This window comes from Megascapheus bottae, chromosome 12 (assembly GCF_031878675.1).
Source record: "Megascapheus bottae isolate mThoBot1 chromosome 12, mThoBot2.hap1, whole genome shotgun sequence".
Taxonomy (NCBI): domain Eukaryota; kingdom Metazoa; phylum Chordata; class Mammalia; order Rodentia; family Geomyidae; genus Megascapheus; species Megascapheus bottae.
Window position 1 is genome coordinate 43,524,572 of NC_143520.1, and position 17,929 is coordinate 43,542,500.

Genomic DNA, 17,929 nt, shown 5'->3' on the forward strand with positions numbered 1-17,929 from the left:
ATTCCCTCTTTTTTCTTCCTCCTCTTAAACAGCACTATCACAGAGACCTTTACAGTTGCTTTAAATTAAAATATAATCTGTGCCATAGAGGAAAATGTTAGTATCTAGACCTAAAATCTTGCTATCCAATTTCCCATAAGAAACAAACAAAGTAACTGGGCACCAGTGGCTAACATCTGTAATTCTAGCTATTCAGGAAGATGAATGAGATCTGAGGACTGTTATTTCAAGCCAGCCCAGACAGAAAAATCCTTGAGACTCTTATTGCCAAAAAGTCTCAAAAAGCCAAAAGCCAACTGAGGCTTAAGTAGTAGAGCATTAACCTTAACTACAAAAGCTCCTAGGCCCAGACTTCTTCAAAAAAAGAAACAAACAAAGCTGGACATGGTGGTGCACACCTGTGATCTCAGTACTCATGCTTCGGCCAGAAGGTCACAAGTTCCCTGGGCTACATAGTGAGTTCCAAGCCATTGTGGGCTACAAAGTGAGTCCCTGTCTCAAGAAAATAAAAAAAGAAAGAAAACGAATAAGAGCCCAAGGGTAGAGCACTTGTGTGGCAAGCATAAAATCCTAGGTTTGACCTCCAGCATAAACAACAATAAAGAAAAGAGGGAGGGCAAGAAGGAGAGAGGAAAGATGGGAGAGAAAGAGATAGAGAGAAAAGGAAGGAGAGGAAGGGAGGGACAAGAAGTTGATTAAAAATTAGCATTTTTAAGTGAGAGTATTCATTGAACTGAATATTACATCAACTTTAAAATTAGTTTCTATACTCACTGCTACAAGTCTATTACTCTCATCTAAGTCAAATTTAAATTTGGTTAAATTCTCTAACATTAAAATATATACACATAAATAGTGTAGTAATAACTCAAGCTAGGTGATGTGCTTGGAGATAGATGGAACAAGCTAGACAGCTACAGTGACACATAAAAAGCTATCCTTACGAAACATATGGTAAACATCTGTAATCCTAGCACTCCGGAGATGAAGGCAGAGAGATTAAAAACTGAAGCCAGCCTGGAAGTCTGGATGGAGACTCAGCCTTAAAAAAAAAAATCCAAATATTCCAGCAAAAACATTCATATATTCACTTTGGAAACGTAGGTACATACTTTGAAATTGCCTGTATTGGCTAATTGTGATGGTTTTTCTGGCATTTCATCTGGCCATGTAATCTGAAGCATTCTCATAACTTTGGATATGGTAAGAGGCAATTTTCTAACTATAAGGACTTATTTTTTCTTTCTTTTCTTCTGCTGACCATGCTGGAACATTCCCACATTCTCAATCATGTGCCTACTTTGTATTAGAGCATGAGAAATACCTCCATTTGATAAAGAATGACATGTGTGTACGTTCCCAAAATTCATTTACGTTCACTGATAAGCCATGCATTTTGTGTGTGTGTGTGTGTGTGTGTGTGTGTGTGTGTGTGTGTGTGTGTGTGTGCGCATGCCAGTCCTGGGCTTGAGCTCAGGGCCTGAGCACTGTCCTTAGACTTTCTCAAGGCTAGAGCTCTATTACTTGAGGCTCAGCACCACTTCCGGCTTTTTTCTATGTATGTGGTATGAAGGAATTAAACCCGGGTCTTCATGCACGCTAGGCAAGCACTCTACTACTACGCCAAACTCCCAGCCCCGCCATGCATTTCTGTTTTGGAAAATGATTTCAAACAATGTTACTACCAACAAATTCATGCAATCTGATATAGAAATACATGAATGTCACTACATTACTACACTACATTACATAACTGCCAAGCCAGGCACGTGGCTCATAACTGTAATCCTAGCTACTCAGGAGGCTGAAATCCGAGGATCACGGTTCAAAATCAGCTCGGGCACTAAAGAACAGAGACTCTTATCTCCAATTAATCTCTAGAAAACAGAAGTGGGGCTGTGGCTTAAGGAGTAGGGCATAACCTTGAGCTGAAGAGCTCAGGGACAACATCTAGGCCCAGGGGTAGGGCAGAAGCCTTGAGCTGAAGAGTTCAGGGACTAGTTTGAGCTGCAGGAACAAAAACAAACAAACAAACAAACAAACAAGAAAACCAAAAAAAATCTAACTGCTTTTGGCATCTGTGATACTTACACAGTTTCCCTGAAGAAGTTATTCCTCTGAAGAAAGACTTGTTTCTATTAAAGACTCTCTTGACCTATCTCAGAACTTGGTTAAATTCGTATTATTATCAGTATTTTTACTCCCCCACCCACAAATCACAAAAACTCACTGTAGGTGTGCTCTGATACATCACTAAGAGGCAGCAGATGGCTAAGAGTAGAGCAGTCTCCATTTTATATGAAAGGAAAAGTCAGAGTAAAACCTCTAGCAAACTGAAGCTAAATTAGAGACCTCTGACATCCTACATCATTTCATTTGCTTAAATGAGAAAATGAAGTAGAAATTGGTGAGATGATATCAAATACACATGACAAAATGAGCAATAATCTGCCTAAGCTGAAAAACTACTATACTGACTTCATTCCCCTAAGATATACAATAGGTATTCTTGAAAAAAACACTAACTTCTTTGACATACATTTCATTCATTAAACAACACCCAATGTGACTACTGAGTTACTAAAATATAGCTAGCTTGAAGTAATGGGAGACTTTAAAAGGTTTTAGTATAAAAATAAAAATGTTATCTGTCTCTTTTTTTTTTTTTTTTTTTTTGGTGGGTCATGGGGCTTGAACTCAGCCTGGGCGCTGTCCCTGAGCTCTTTAGCTCAAGGCTACCACCCTACCCTTACGCCAAACCCCACTTCCCGTTTTCTAGAAGTTAACTGGGGATAAGAGTTGGTCCTTTTGTGCCAGAGCTGACTTTGAACCTTCATCCTCAGATCTCAGTCTCCAAAGTAGCTAGGATTACATATGTGAGCCCCCAAGCCTCGCATGAAAATATAATCTATCTCATCAACACTTTTACATTGATAATATAATGAAATAATGTCCAACATAATGCTTGTTAAATAAAATACAGTACTAAAATTGAAATCATTGAACAACAGGATAGCTCATGCCTGTAATCCCAATTTTTCTTTACAAGAAACTGTAGACATATCCAGTAAGTACTTGCTAAACTAACACCTTATTGTAAAACTGCAAAAAATATTTTAAAAAAACCAATACTAACAGTAGATTCTTATTGGATATTTACTACCCCTTGTATATATTATATTTTAAAATAATTAAGCTGGAGGCAATTGATAAACTAAGAAAAACTTTCTAAACTGCGTGAGTGTGGGGGGGGTGAATAGCTGAAATGTACAGGATCTACTGACTTCTAACTTATCCAAGTATTACATGTCTCACCTAACTGTGATACTTTTAATTTCCCAAACATGCAAGACAGCCATTCAAAGTCACAATCAAAAAACCTGATTGTGTTATACACTAATATTATATTGTTAGTACATATGGCATCATACAATAAAGACTTACCACAAAGCAAAAAAAAAAGCTAATTTTTGCCACTTGAGTTGCAGTCAGTTTCCCCACTGTTTTCAATATGGATTCTTGTTCTTTCACAGTAGGATATGACATTCGAGATAACTTTGCTTCTAAAGCATGACTAGATGGAAGCTGTCGAATCTCCATGATATTACTGAACCTCACACGAGACTTTTTGGGAGCTTAGAAGGAAAACATAATACAAGAATCATTAAATGCGACTTTCTATTCTTCTACCAAGTAAACTCCCAAGTTTTAATTCACTAATAAATTAATGTTAGTTCATTTACGATCAAAGCAAGAAAGCTGAAAAAAAATCCAAGTTAAACTGGTATTGTAGGGTACCTTGGTTGACTGATGAGTTCACAGGAAATTTGTGTCCTAAAGAGTTTAAAATGAGACTAATATTTAAACAAAATTTCTGCTTATATACATAAATAAATGTCTGGTTCAGGATTTTAGTATGACTAGTATTTTAACATTTATAGTAAAACTGGATGACTGGATTCTTACTAACTGGATATTCAATTAGTACAAATCACACTCTGGGACAAGCAAGGACAATACTCCTCTACAGGTTCATGCCTTGAGGAGGAAATTATGAGTCAATGTTATGCTTTACATTTAAGTTGACATTACTTGGCAAATTCATGGGACCAGAAAAACTTATATGATTCATTATTAGGGTCTTTGAGGACATGTTTAACAGAATTTTGCTCACTACGAATACATGTGAATACATATATAGATATGTATACATGTATGTGTGTATGCTAATATACATAATGATACTATGAAGATTTCTGGTATTTCTGGTAGAATTAATACAGAAATTATATCAGATTCATAATCCAGCCACATGGAAGATAAGTTAATTTGATGCTGTTGAAGCCATATAATCACTAAATAGGGGGATGAGAACTCTGAACAAAGTTAAAATCCCTACTTCTCACAGCAATGATAATCTAATTATACTCACTTTTTTCAGTATTTATACTTGTGCTCTCTGATTTTTCACTTGGAATATCATGAAATTTCACAGGAACATAGAGTGGCTCACTCTGGAATGCAAACAAAACAGAAATACAACATAAATAAAATCCAATATATTGCTTAAAACCTAAGACGCCTGCTATACAAATGCACCATTCAGCAGCACATTTAAACATTAAACATTAAACAGCACATTTAAACATTCTCAAAACGCAGGTAAAAGACTTAAAGCGTTCATATTTTAGCCTCCTGAGTAGCTACAAATACAATTATGAGCCACCAGCACCCATCTCTAGTTAGTATTTTAATGGATAATTTTGTATTTTCCAAATATTTTCATTATTTTCCCTTTCTTGTGTACTACTCTGTGCTGAGTATACTTGAATGTAAGTTTATTTCTATTTATGATTTTGTATTTATTGTGAACTTTCTCTTACCACGGTTTGGTAATTCTTTGAAATATTTCATAATCTAAAGTATGAAACATTCTTTATGAAGTAACTTGAAGTTTGTTCCTATGTAACAATCAGAATCAAGCTTTACCTAATGTTGAGGCTTGAGATTTCATATTTCATTCTAAATATGTGCAATAACTCTTAATAAAAATGAAAAAAAGACAAGGAGAAAAACTCATTAATCCACACAGGTGCCATAATAGTTTTAAAATCATTTTAACATTTCGAAATATAGTATGATAGCTTTAGCAAATAACAGCAGCTAATATTCAGATGTCATAACAGACAGATTACATTCCATCCCTCTTTATTTCATCTTCTAATAACTACTTATTGAGTGTTATGTAGGATGGCCTCACATCTGTACATGCTATTAGGGAATCTGAGCCAAATGGATACCTTGCATGAAAAGTTTGGAACCAGATTGGGAAAAACAGTAAAACCTGTTTCTCAAAAAATAAGCTCAAGGGATGGGAGTTTAGACTAGTGGTTAAGTGCTTGCCTAGCATGCAGGAAGACCCGGGTTTGATTCTTTGGTACTACATATATAGGAGAAAGCTAGAAGGGTGCTGAGGCTCAAGAGGTAGAACTGTAGCCTTGAGAAAGTCCAAGGACAGTGCTCAGGCCCTGAGCTCAAGTCTAGGACTGACAAAAAATAAAATAAAATAAATAAGCTCAAAGCAAAATACCAGGCACAATCCAGGCACAATTCTAGGAACTGTGGATATGGGTGGATAAAATGAAGTATTTCCTCAATGATCAAGAAGTCCAAGGGAACGCCAGACAATAGTCCTATAATCAAATTCAATATATATTTGCCAAATCATTTTATTACATAGGACTCAAGAATATGCACCAAGTAGTAAATAAGAAAACTAAAGCCAGTTTTCTCTAACTATGCTAGTGATGGTCCAAGTTTTTGGTAATTCCAAATGGCTCAAATGTTTTAACAAATGTTCTTCTGATATTCAATATTTAAAACACAATTCCTCAACTAAGCCATTTCTTAAAAATTAAAGGAATCACTAAAAATTCCTTTGATTGCTCTTTAAATTCCTAGTATAGAACAATGGCAATAAAAAATGACCCACAATGAAGAGATCCAATGGGATCTGGAAATTGGTGTTGTCTGTCATATTGAAGTTTTCATTACAGCATTTGGCCTAGAACAATTTTACATGGCTATTTTACAGATAAAATCAAGTAGGTTGCCATCTCAACTGTATCTTCTGCACTAAGAAGCAATTAATATTAAACTACTTGTCAAGGCCTAGCTTGGTGCCATATACCTACAACCACAGCACTCTGGAGGCTGAGGAAAGATCTTGAGTTTGAAGTCTAGCCCAGACTACAGAACAAAATTATGTCTGGAAAAACAAACAAATAGAGAAAATACATGGCATTTTTTCTAAGCTTAATAAATTCTTCACAGAATTAATCTGCCAGTGGTAATTCTAGAGATAAAACATTATATTCTCAATAAAGTCACCAAAATAGGGACTCACGAAATGTTATTGTTTTTGTTAGTCATGAAGCTTGAACTAAGGGTATGGGCATGGTCCCTAACCTTTTTGGCTAAGGGCTAGTTTTTTAATACTTTTAAGCCACAGCTTTCCTTCTGGTTTTCTGATAATTAACTGGAGATAAAAGTCTTAACAGACTTGCTTGCCTGGTTGGTTCTCAACGTCAATTTTCAGATCTCAGAATTCTGAGCAGCTAAGATTACAAGTGTGCCACCAGTGCCAGGCAAAAGTACAAACCATGGTTTTTGGTTTTGCACTAGTCCACTGAGCCATACAAATTTTAATATTAGAAAGCCTTAGTTTCAGTTTTCTGTATATATACATGCTGATATTTCTCAATACCATTTGTAGAAAAGACTGTCCTTTTTCCAATTAGAAAACCTACTACAAAGTTGCCTTTTTTTTTTTTTTTGGTCAGTTGTGGGGATTGAACTCCAGGCCTGGGCACTGTTCCTAAGCTCTTTAGCTCAAGGCTAGTACTCTACCCTTGAGCCACAGTGCCACTTCTGGTTTTCTGGTGGTTAACTGGACTTTTCGTGCGATGCTCAAATCTGAGCCTCCTGAGTAGCTGGAATTACAGGCGTGAGCTACCTGCACTTGGCTTCAGAGTTGCCTTTTTTTTTTCTAGAACAGCACATCTGGAAGTGAAAGACGTACTGTCAAAGATACATTTTAAAAGCCAGGTGCCAGTGGCTCATGCCTGTAATCCTAATTACTCAGGAGGCTGAAATAAGAGAACTGTGGTTCAAAACTAGTCCAGGCAACAAAGTTAGTAAGATTCTTATCTCCAATTAACCACCAGAAAACTGGAAGTAGCACAGTGGCTCAAATTGGTAGAGTACTAGCTTTGAGCAAAAAGCTCAGGGACAGCATCTGGGCCCTGAGTTCAATCCCTAAGTTCAATCAAAAACAAAACAAAACAAAAAATCATTTTGGTGATGCCATTGTGATGGCTCAGCCCAGGCTGAGTTCTAAGTCCCACAATCAACCAACAAACAACAACAACAAAAACCCCATTTAAAATAGATGCCTTAATGATGGGGTCTAAAAATGGACTTCTATACTTTAACTGTCAAGCTACTTGAATTGCATATGTTAATCATGTAATTTGTTTCCTTATTATTTTCTCTTGTCTTTCCCAAGATACTTGTATTCTAATACACTAGAACACAATTGCTCTTTTCTGAGTCTAAAACAAGTGCTGAACACATGCTAGGTACTAGAAATATAGTGTTAATAAATGAATACATAATCTGCTTACACATTTTTAGAAAAAAGTGAAAATTTATTTTTCAAACAACAAAACATGAGTGAGAAACTAAAAAGCCATTTAAAAAACAAAAGACTGTGCACTGGGTAGCTCATGCCTGTAATCCTAGCTACTCAGAAAGGTGAGATTTGAGGATCATGGTTCAAAGCCAGCCCAGGCATGTAAGTCTGTGAGACTCTTATCTCCAATCAACCAGAAAACCAGAAGTGGTGGTGTGACTCAAGTGATAGAGCACTTGCCTTGAGTTGAAGAGCTCATGGACAGAGCCCAGGCCCAGAGTTCAAGCCCCACAACCAAAAAAAAATAAAATAAAGATTGTCCTTTTGCTATTTTCATTCTTAAACTAGGTTTCCTGCCTTTACTCTGTAACTAGATTTCTCAGAGGTAGCTTTATTGCTTGCAGCTAGACTCCAGAGCCCACCAAGGAAATACTAAATTACAATTCTGCAGGTTTCCTAAAACAGTCATGTTGTCATCAGAGCTGTCTCCCAGCCACGGGCAAACAAGAAATGACTTACCAAAGAACTATTCATAGTTGTATCTGTTGTGCAAGCAGCAAAGTAACCTTCAGCATCTGCAAACTAAATACAGAAATATATAGATATACATATACAGATAGACAGATAGATACTTCATATTGTTATGTAGTATTTAGTCACAGATCAAATAACTGAACGAAAATTCCAGATAGATTTCTAAGGGTATAGCAACTGATGCCAAGTGTCAAACCATGAAAAGCAGGTGTCACACAAATCTTGTTTTTATTGATGAAGAAATCTAGGCAAATACATTTCATCAAAGTAGCAGAGGCAGGATTAAAACCTAAATGAATCATCTAACACTAAGCCTCATGCATTTCACATAATACAACTAGGAGAAAGATGATTTGAGTTGATAACTTGGTATTGTCATGAAAATAGTTTTGATCTTAAGAACCCTTAAATGGATCTCAGGGATTGGACCACACTGTTCTAATGCTGCATTAATTATGATTTCACGTCATATTTATAGCTACTCTATCAACCCACTCTCTTGGCTACTTTATCAACCCACTCTCTCAGCTGAAAGTCCAAAGCGGTTAAATAACTTGCCCCGAAAGTCACAGTACAGGAAAATGAAGAACATGATTCAAACACAAGATCTTCATATAAAAAAAAAAAATGACAAGTTGGGATTTTGGTAAGGATTCAATTCAACCGTATCTTCTCCTGAGTTAGGAACTCATGCAACCACTCTAGATGGTAATTACAAGAATCAAAACCTTTAAAGACGGCATTATTTTTATCCAGGCTTTCAGAAATTTAGTAACTGTAAATTAGTACAAAATAGTCCTGCATACTTTTATCAAAACAAAGGTAGAATCAATCTTTCAAGTGTGAAATGAAAGAGGAAATGATAATGTACTATTCTAAATTTGCCTAGAAAGATATCTAACCAATCTTCAAATGTCCAGAGACTGTAGGCATTGTTTTTATTTTCATCATCCTCTCCATGTAATTGATTTGGGCTACTTACCAACTGTTAACAGTTCAATGTGGTAGAATACAGGAAAGACAAAAAAAAAAAAAACCACATTAGATTCTTCACAAGCTAATCTGACAAAGAGTTGAACAGAGGGCCGGGAGTTTGGCCTAGTGGTGGAGTGCTTGCTAGCATGCACGAAGACCCGGGTTGAACTCCTCGGTACCACATACATAGAAAAAAGCTGGAAGTGGTGCTGAGGCTCAAGTGGTAGAGCTCTAGCCTTGAGAAAGTCCAAGGACAGTGCTCAGGCCCTGAGCTCAAACACAGGACTGGCAAAAAAATAAAAATACAAATAAATAAAAAAATTAAATTAAATATTAAAAAATAAAAAAGTTGAATAGAATACATTTGTAGTTTTGGTTCTACCGATATTCCTTTAAGTGACAGCTTAAAATATGAATATTCTTAAAATTATTAATACATTTTGAATAGTGAGTAAGTATGCCCTTCCCCAACAAAGAAAATTAGAAACTTACAAAAGCAGCATGTTTTCCTCGAAATCCTCTTGTACACTGTTGCCTCCATGGCTTCCAAATAATAAAGCCCAACAGGTACAGAACAAACATTGAGGTTTTTGCAAAGGTACTGAAGAATGGTTTGTTGTACTGTGTAAACACGTACTGTAGAGGAAAAGATTACACGGACAGCTATGAGATGACTTTAAATCTCCTAACTCATCATAAAATAAGTGCATTTAGATGGGAAAAAGTCAAAAAATTATAATATTTTTGGTTCGTTTCTGAATATCATATTTGCCTCACATATAAATGACAGTAATGCCATACAAATAGCAATAACACTCAAAAAAAAAGTTTTGTTCACTAGAAAACTGCTATGTGTTAGGAGCTACAGAAAATTAAAACGGGTTTTTCTGCCCTGAAGAAGTTATAAAGTAGTACAGATATACACATGAAGAAAACCCAGTACAATGTGCTAAGTTCCACAATGAGGGTTTAGTGTCATGGAAGGACTCTGAATTGCAGGAAGACTAACCAGAGGGTGTAGAAGTTTCCTGAGAGGCTACTCTTGACTTGAGTATGTAGAGACAAAGAACAATCAGCCAAAACCATAAAAACAGCATAAAGAAAAGCAATGAAGTCAAATAACATAGAAGGAAAATTCTGTTAAGTTTAATGTCTTTTGGAAGTTATGTAAAAACCTATAAATTCCATTTAACCTTTTTTTTTTTTTTTGGCCAGACCTGGTGCATGAATTCAGGGCCTGGGCACTGCCCTTGGGCTTTCCTCAAGGCTAGAGTTCTACAACTTAAGCCAGAGCACCACTTCCAGCTTGTTTTTTTTTTTTTTTTCTACGTATGTGGTACCGAGGAATTGAACCCAGGTCATCATGCATGCTGGGCAAGCACTTTACCACTAGGCCAAACTCCCCGCCTTAGTGTGAATCCTTTTTGTCTCCTAGGAAAGATGATAACTAGAGGGCCCATATGGTAGTCTATACCATTTTGCACTAAAAGAAACCATGGCTCCAGGAGGCAAAGGCCAAATCCAGGAATAAAGCAAACATTACACGAAGAGCCTGCAGCATCTGTGTCAGAAAGCAAAGCGACATGTAAGCTGGAGTTACACTAAACAAATTACACAAGCAACTTGAAGGCATTCTCACTCAAAAATAGGACAATTCAGGTCTTTAAAGAAACAGTATTTCAGGCTGGGAGCATGGCCTAGTGGTAGTGTGCTCACGTAGCATGTACAAAACCCTGGGTTCAATTCCCTGGAACCACATACACAAGTGGCAGAGTGCTAGCCTTGAACAAAAAGTATCCAAGAACACTGCCCAGGCCATGAGTTCAAGCCCCAGTACTGGCAAAAAACAAACAAAACAAAACAAAAAAAGGAGTATTTCCAACAGTTTGAAATACATTTTAAATAAAATTAATGACTTTACAGTAATGCTAAAAACACACTTAATGGCTAAAACTGGAAGTTGCTAGGCAATCCTACTCTAAAGGTAACAAAGAAAATTAAAGTGTATTCAGTTTCTTGTACATAAACTATTTCAGAAGTACTAAATCACAGTTGTGGGAAATCTTTCCTTAAAGGCTAGACCTTCCACTGAAGAGTCAGAACATTTGCCTAAGAAGCACAAGGCACTCAAATACCAGTATGTAGTGGGGGAAAAAATAAACTGAGTACTCAACTTTTACCTAAGATTTGATGAAGAATATTTAAAATTCTTTTACTTTGTATACATTAGTTGTGCAAGGGGGTTTTCATCATGACGAGAAATTTTATAGTACTTAAATTTGCATGATCCAAAACACACTTTTAGGCATTACAGAACTCACATTCTGATGGCACAGAAAGTACCCAGGACTGCCAACATATTCTTCCTTAAACACTCACCTAATTCAAGATTTAACATCTAACCACCATTTTATATGAAATAAAATCTCTCAAGATTCAACAAATATGAATTTTAACACCTATGATATCCAAAAAAGCAATCAGCAAAATCAAGGATCTGATATGTCTTAAAGGAAAAATGATCTAGTTTCTGCAGCAAACAATAGCATGAAGAAGGCAGTGAAATACATTTAAGAAACAAGAGTGACTTAAATAACAAAGGAAGGAATGATTGGTCTTGATATAAATGGGAAAATTCGAATATGAAGTGGATATGGAGTGATTTTTAAGAAATTATAGTTAATTTTAGATACAGTAATGGGTACTGATTTGGATTTAAAAAACTAAAAAGTTATTTTGTTTGCGGTAAATAGAAATCACGTAGATAGAATCTGCTTTAAAATACACCAGGAAAGAAGTTTTGAGCAAAGATAAGACTGGAAAAACTGGTAACTGTTAAAGTGATAGGTAAATAAAGATTTACTATGCTATTTTAACCCTATGTCCATTAGAAAATACCCACATAAAAAGATTTATTTTCTTTTTCTTTCTCAAAAGTTTAGTATATTTATCTGGCTGAAAAAGCAGACATATTGCACAAGATCTTATTTAACAAAAACATAATTATAAAATTATACTGAAGGCTGGTCTAGTGGTAGAGTGCTTGCCTAGCATACATAAAGCCTTGGGTTCGATCCCTTGGTTCCACATACACAGAAAAACTCAGAAGTGGTGCTGTGACTCAAGTGGTAGAGTCCTAGCCTTGAGAAAAGCCCAAGGACAGTGCCCAGCTTGAACTCACGTTCAAAAATTATCCTGTTCCTAACCTATTGCATGTTTCTAAAATAGGCTTTTTTCCAGCTTCACCAAGGTACAACAGAAAATTATTATACCTAAAATAAAAACTAAATATATTTATAATAAAGTATTTTGATGAGTATATACATTATTAAATGACTACCACAAACCATTTTGTTGAGTTTTCCTTTTAAACCTTTGGACATAAAATGTTAAGTACTAATTTAATTAGAGGCTCTTTTGTCAATAATTGTATTACCTGATGAATAAAACAATTTACTTAAAACTATAACAGTTAGGCTTAGTATCCCAGGAGTAGTAACTAGATTTGCCATTGCTGCAAGTTCACACCTGTAATCCTAGCTACTCAGGGGGCTGAGATCTGAGGATCACAGTTCAAAGCAAGCCCAGGCACAAAAGATCAAAAGGCTCTTATCTTCAATTAACCACCAGAAAACTGGCACTGTGGCTCAAGGAGCAGAGTACTAGCCTTGAGCTAAAGAGCTCTTGGACAGCACCCAGGGCCAGGGTTTAAGTACCATGACTGACCACCCCCCCCCAAAAAAAGAATATTAAGTAGATTTATGTGGAATAAAATTGTAGAATGTTAATCTAACCAATTATAGAAGAGTTCTAAAGTAAAAAAAAAAAAAAAACCACAAAGATTGTTATCTTCCAAAGCCTAATTCCAAGAGGCCAAAAAACCATTCCATCATGTTATAGTCAGTGTCAGCTCTTAGCTACGAAGTGAGAAGGTCTGTGCCACAGTGAACTGCCCCTTTTGACATTTAAATACCTTTTATAAACCCTAGTTTCCTTCTCCAACATGGGAGTTGCAATGAAGTTAATACTGAAGAGTTGTCTTTTCATAAGGATCACTTACTAAGGAAGATTAGCATTAAGTAGACAAATAGGAAGCAAAACTAGCTAGTAAACTCAAACAGCCACATTCCTACCAACGTGTCATTGATCAACACAAAATTTAAGCCAATCATTGTACACTGTGTGTTTCATGCTTGAGTCAGTAAACATAAATGTAAATATATTCACACATGTGCATAACAATGACCTATACAGGAATACTGGTGTTTTTTATTCATTTTCCAAAAGTATTCTACTTTATCATATTGTATTGTAGCTTTGTGCATACTAGCCAAATGCTCTCCTCACTGGGCTACACTCCCAGCCTTAACATATTCTTACTTTCTACTAAATGATTAAAGACTATTACATTCCCAAACGGCTGTTACTGAGAAAGAAATAATATGCATCAAGAAAGAAACTCAATTTAAAAAAAAATAGAAACACCTTCATATAGTAAGAAATCAGTAATATTCTCTTCCTAAGTAATCCTCCCTACAAGATACAAGAAAACTGTGGGAATCAATATCACTCAGTTTTAACTTGAGATGACACTAATATCAGACTACTATCTTAACAATATTTACAGTAGTTTTTAGTCTGCAACTGGTAGCTATGGTCAGAAATACAACTGGCTAAAACCAATACGATAAATAAAACATCCCTCCTAGGGAGAAGGTACTTACAGAAGTAAGTTCTGAAGAGGCCACCCAGATCACGTCTACAAGCAGGAGAATAACAATGCCAAGAGCCATTCTCCTGCGCTGTGTGAATCCACTGTTCTGGGAATTCATTCGGTTCATGATAAACACACACACCATTTGTAGTCTGTTTTTTTTTTCAAGAAAATTAAAATTTTTATTAGCGATTACTTCAGAAAAGGAGTTTACTGTCATCTGACATTTGTCAATGTGAAGTACTAAAGTAGCACACTGGAAGTTACCTTGTTTTAAGGGCCTCTTTGAGATCTTCAAAAACAATGCCTGACAAAAAAAAAAAAGAAAAATACACAAAATGAAGCTTCTGAAAATATCAACAGCTCCAGATTAACTACATCCTTTTATTTTAACCTTAAAACGGAAAGCAATTTCAAAATTTGGTATATATACTACATAAATGTATATATAATATATAGTATATACACATATATACATGTATATTATGTATATATGTATAATAAACACTGTTCTATAGATTTTCATGTTATCCAATATCTGTTTCAGATTATACTCAAGAAGTATAGGTACTGGAAGAAAAAGCAGTATTCAACATATGGCCTATCTGGGACCTGTTAACTTGCTGGGAAAATACAGAACTCCACTGGCTTCTCCCTGTAGAGGAATCCACTCTAGGGACAGGCAGTGTCCAGACTCGAGCTTGCAGCTAAAAGTGTCCCCGATGTGGGGGGGGGGGGGGAGAGAGGGAGAGCCTGGTTGTTTCTGGTTATTTGAGAGGTGATTTGTTGTGGGTCTGAGGTTACCCTTGCACAAGCTTCATGTGCTAAAGTAAAAGGATCCGGAACCCTACTCGACCTGTTATCTTAGGTGGAAACAGAAACTCTCCCAGAGGGTGGGACAACACTGCTGTTAAAAGCAATCTTCCTCCCCTCGGGAGGAAAACAGAAAGTTGAGCCGGTGACAGCTCCCCGCGGAGCTGAGCGCAGACTCGGGGCCTGGGCGGCTCCGCGGGGCGGGGCGGGGCGGCTCCGAAGCCCCCCGCGCCCCCACCTCTCGCTTTGGGTCCCCCGACGGCCACCCTGGCGGCCGGCAGCCCCCAGGGGCTGGGGCTGTCGGCGGGCACTCGGCTCCGGCGTGGGCTCCGGGCGCCTCCGAGGCCCTTCCCAGACAGCCTGCCTGCCTGCCTGCCTGCCTACCTGGCCTTCCTGCCCCGCGATGGCGTCGTGGCGGCACCATGAGCGCCCCGGCCCGGCCCAGCCGCCGCCGCCCAGCGCCACGGCCGCCGCCTCGGACTCACAGAGCCGCTGCGGCGCCCGACATCATGCCGCGCTGCGGGCCGAGCCTCGGGAGCCGCGGTGCTTTTCCGGGCGAGGCCGCCGAGGCCGGTCACTACACTCCGCTCGGCCCGGGAGGGCGTGGAGTGTGTGAGCAACCGCCTGGGACAGCACAGGCAGCGATGGCCGCAGACCTGGAGCTCGGCCCTGACACCGGCCCCGCCTCCAGCCGGCCAGCAAGCCAGCCCGCCCCGCCTCCCCGGCCGGCGGCCGGCGGCGCGCTGAGGACGTCACGCCGGCGCGACGGCGGGCCTAGGGGCGGAGTCACGTCTCCAGGGTGACCGCATAGGTGCGGAAGTGAGGTTTGGCAGTGATGGCGTGGAGGGTGGCTGGTCCAAGGCTGAGGAGGGCGGCTGCTGGCGTGGGTGGCCAGGGAAGGAGCGAAGGGACGCAGGAGGTGGCCGCGGGTCTAGCAGCCCATTTTCTTACAAAGCCAGGTCAGGAGACTTTCCACGTCCCTTCTTTAAAATAAAATAATAAATAAGCCTGGCATGGTGGCTCACGCCTGTAATCTCAACTACCCAGAAGGCTGAGATCTGAGGATTAACGGTCAAAACCAGCCCGGCACTAAAGAACCTGAGACTCTTGGGTCCAATTAACCACAAGAAAACCGGACGTGGGGCTGTGGCTCAAGGGTAGGGCGGTAGCCTTGAGCTGAGAGCTCAGGGACAGCACCCAGGCCCAGAGTCAAGCCCCAGCACCGACCAAAAATAAAATACCCATTGTATTTCTTGGTTTTTTGCCAGTCCTGGGCTTGAGCTCAGGGCCTGAGCACTGTCCTTGGACTTTCTCAAGGCTAGAGCTCAACCACTTGAGCCTCAGCACCACTTCTGGCTTTTTTTCTATGTATGTGGTACCGAGGAATCGAACCTGGGTTTTCGTGCATGCTAGGCAAGCACTCTACCACTAGGCCAAAGTCCCGCCTCCCTCCCCCATTGTATTTTTGTGGTTACAAACAGCTCCTGGCTCTTGTTTGGTATATGGCGATGTGTGCACTCCTCTAACTTGCACAGGGATGGGTGCAATCACCAACACAGAACCCAAGATTGCTTTTATGTTATACTTTATGGAGCTATGTCCTTTTATTTATTGAAAGAATAGCACTCCCACTCAATAAACTTTGTAATCTGCAAAAAACAAAATACCCATTATATTTTGTTTATGCCAGGACTGTATGAGTATACAGACATGAAACTCTTAGATCAACTTGTGTTCCATACTAAGACTTCCCCAACTGTTAGCCTTTTTTAAAAAGCTGTTTTTCCTTAAGTACCTTGAATATCCCACAATAAGTGTTGGCTACCATCCTAGTTTGTATGTAGAAAACAAAAGCTGAAAGTTAAGGCCTGTAATTTAACTACCCTTGTCTACCACCAATGCATTTTTAACAAATGAGACAATGAAAGTAAAATTTCCTATTCCTGCACTGATAATATTGTATCCTCTAGCTTGTGAGTTTCTCTTTCACTGAAGTTGAACAGTCTGCTGACTAATAAAGCTAATGAACATTTTTTGTATTGATCTGTTTCTAGTAAATTGTTATCAGCACCTCTAATAAATCTTTTACGAAAGTTAGTGGGCAGAGCAAAATAATTATAACCATCTACTTAAAATTACTATATAGACATTCATCAAATTATTTCAGCACTACTATCTTCTGTCTTTAATTAACATTCTTTAAGATGGCAGGCATATGACCAGGAATTTTTATGCTACAGTGTGCATTCTAAAAAAAAAAATATCAGTACTGCAAATACCTTTGATCATCTAAAACTCAAAAAGGCTGGATTCTAATGTTCTGACCACAATGTGTTATGTAATCTTAAGGATTATCATTCCTCAATGCTTCACATTCTCCTTGTAGAAATGAGGGGTTAACATACAACAGACAAAGGCTTCATATCTAAAATATAACAACAGCTAAAAAAAATTGAATCACTCTAAAACTAATCTCCAAAGAAACAACCATCCCATTAAAAGATGGGCCAAAGACTTAAAAGAGTCTTCTCTGAAAAAGAAATAAAAATGGCCTATAGACACATGAAGAAATGCTCCACATCTCTGGTCATAAAAGAAATCAAAACAACTCTAAGATTCCACCTCACTCCAGTTAGAATAGCCAGGATCAAGAAAACTAATAACAATAGATGCTGGAGGGGATGTGGCCAGGAGGGACCACTACTACACTGTTGGTAGGAGTGCAAACTCGTTCAACCACTATGGAAAGCAATATGGCAGTTCCTCAAAAGACTAAACATAGAGCTCCCCTATGACCCAGCAATTCCACTACTTGGTGTTTACCCAATCGTCCAGAAACAAGGACATACTAAATCCACTAGCACAATGATGTTCCTTGTAGCACTATTCACCATAGCAAAGATATGGAACCAATCCAGATTTCCCTCAGTTGAGGAGTGGATCAACAAGATATGGTATTTATACACAATGGAATTCTATGCTGTTGTCAGAAAGAATGACATCATCCCATTTGTAAGGAAATGGAAAGACTTAGAAAAAATCATATTAAGTAAAGTAAGCCAGACTCAAAGGAACATAGGCCCAATAGTCTCCCTCATCTGTCATAATCAGTAGAAACCTTGGGCCACCTAGCAGAGATTTACAATAGAACAAAAGCTAGAGACATTAGGCCAAATAGTATGACACTAAATGTAAGGACC

The 17,929-nt window shown here is 38.3% G+C and overlaps 1 protein-coding gene across 2 annotated transcripts in view; it reads right to left on the reverse strand.

The window, feature by feature from the left end:
- The window catches only part of Slc35f5 (solute carrier family 35 member F5), a 36,256-nt gene extending 20,855 nt beyond the window's left edge, over positions 1–15,401 (reverse strand). For both annotated transcript variants that reach the window (XM_090342923.1, XM_090342922.1), the window contains exons 1-7: positions 15,114–15,401; positions 14,184–14,223; positions 13,927–14,068; positions 9,695–9,838; positions 8,213–8,275; positions 4,433–4,514; positions 3,445–3,635 (exon numbers count right to left, since the gene is read on the reverse strand). In XM_090342923.1, coding sequence (XP_090199049.1) covers positions 3,445–3,635; positions 4,433–4,514; positions 8,213–8,275; positions 9,695–9,838; positions 13,927–14,068; positions 14,184–14,223; positions 15,114–15,153 — 702 coding nt within the window. In that variant the 5' untranslated portion in view covers positions 15,154–15,401. The remainder of the gene's footprint in view (positions 1–3,444; positions 3,636–4,432; positions 4,515–8,212; positions 8,276–9,694; positions 9,839–13,926; positions 14,069–14,183; positions 14,224–15,113) is intronic.
- Positions 15,402–17,929: the final 2,528 nt, after the last annotated feature.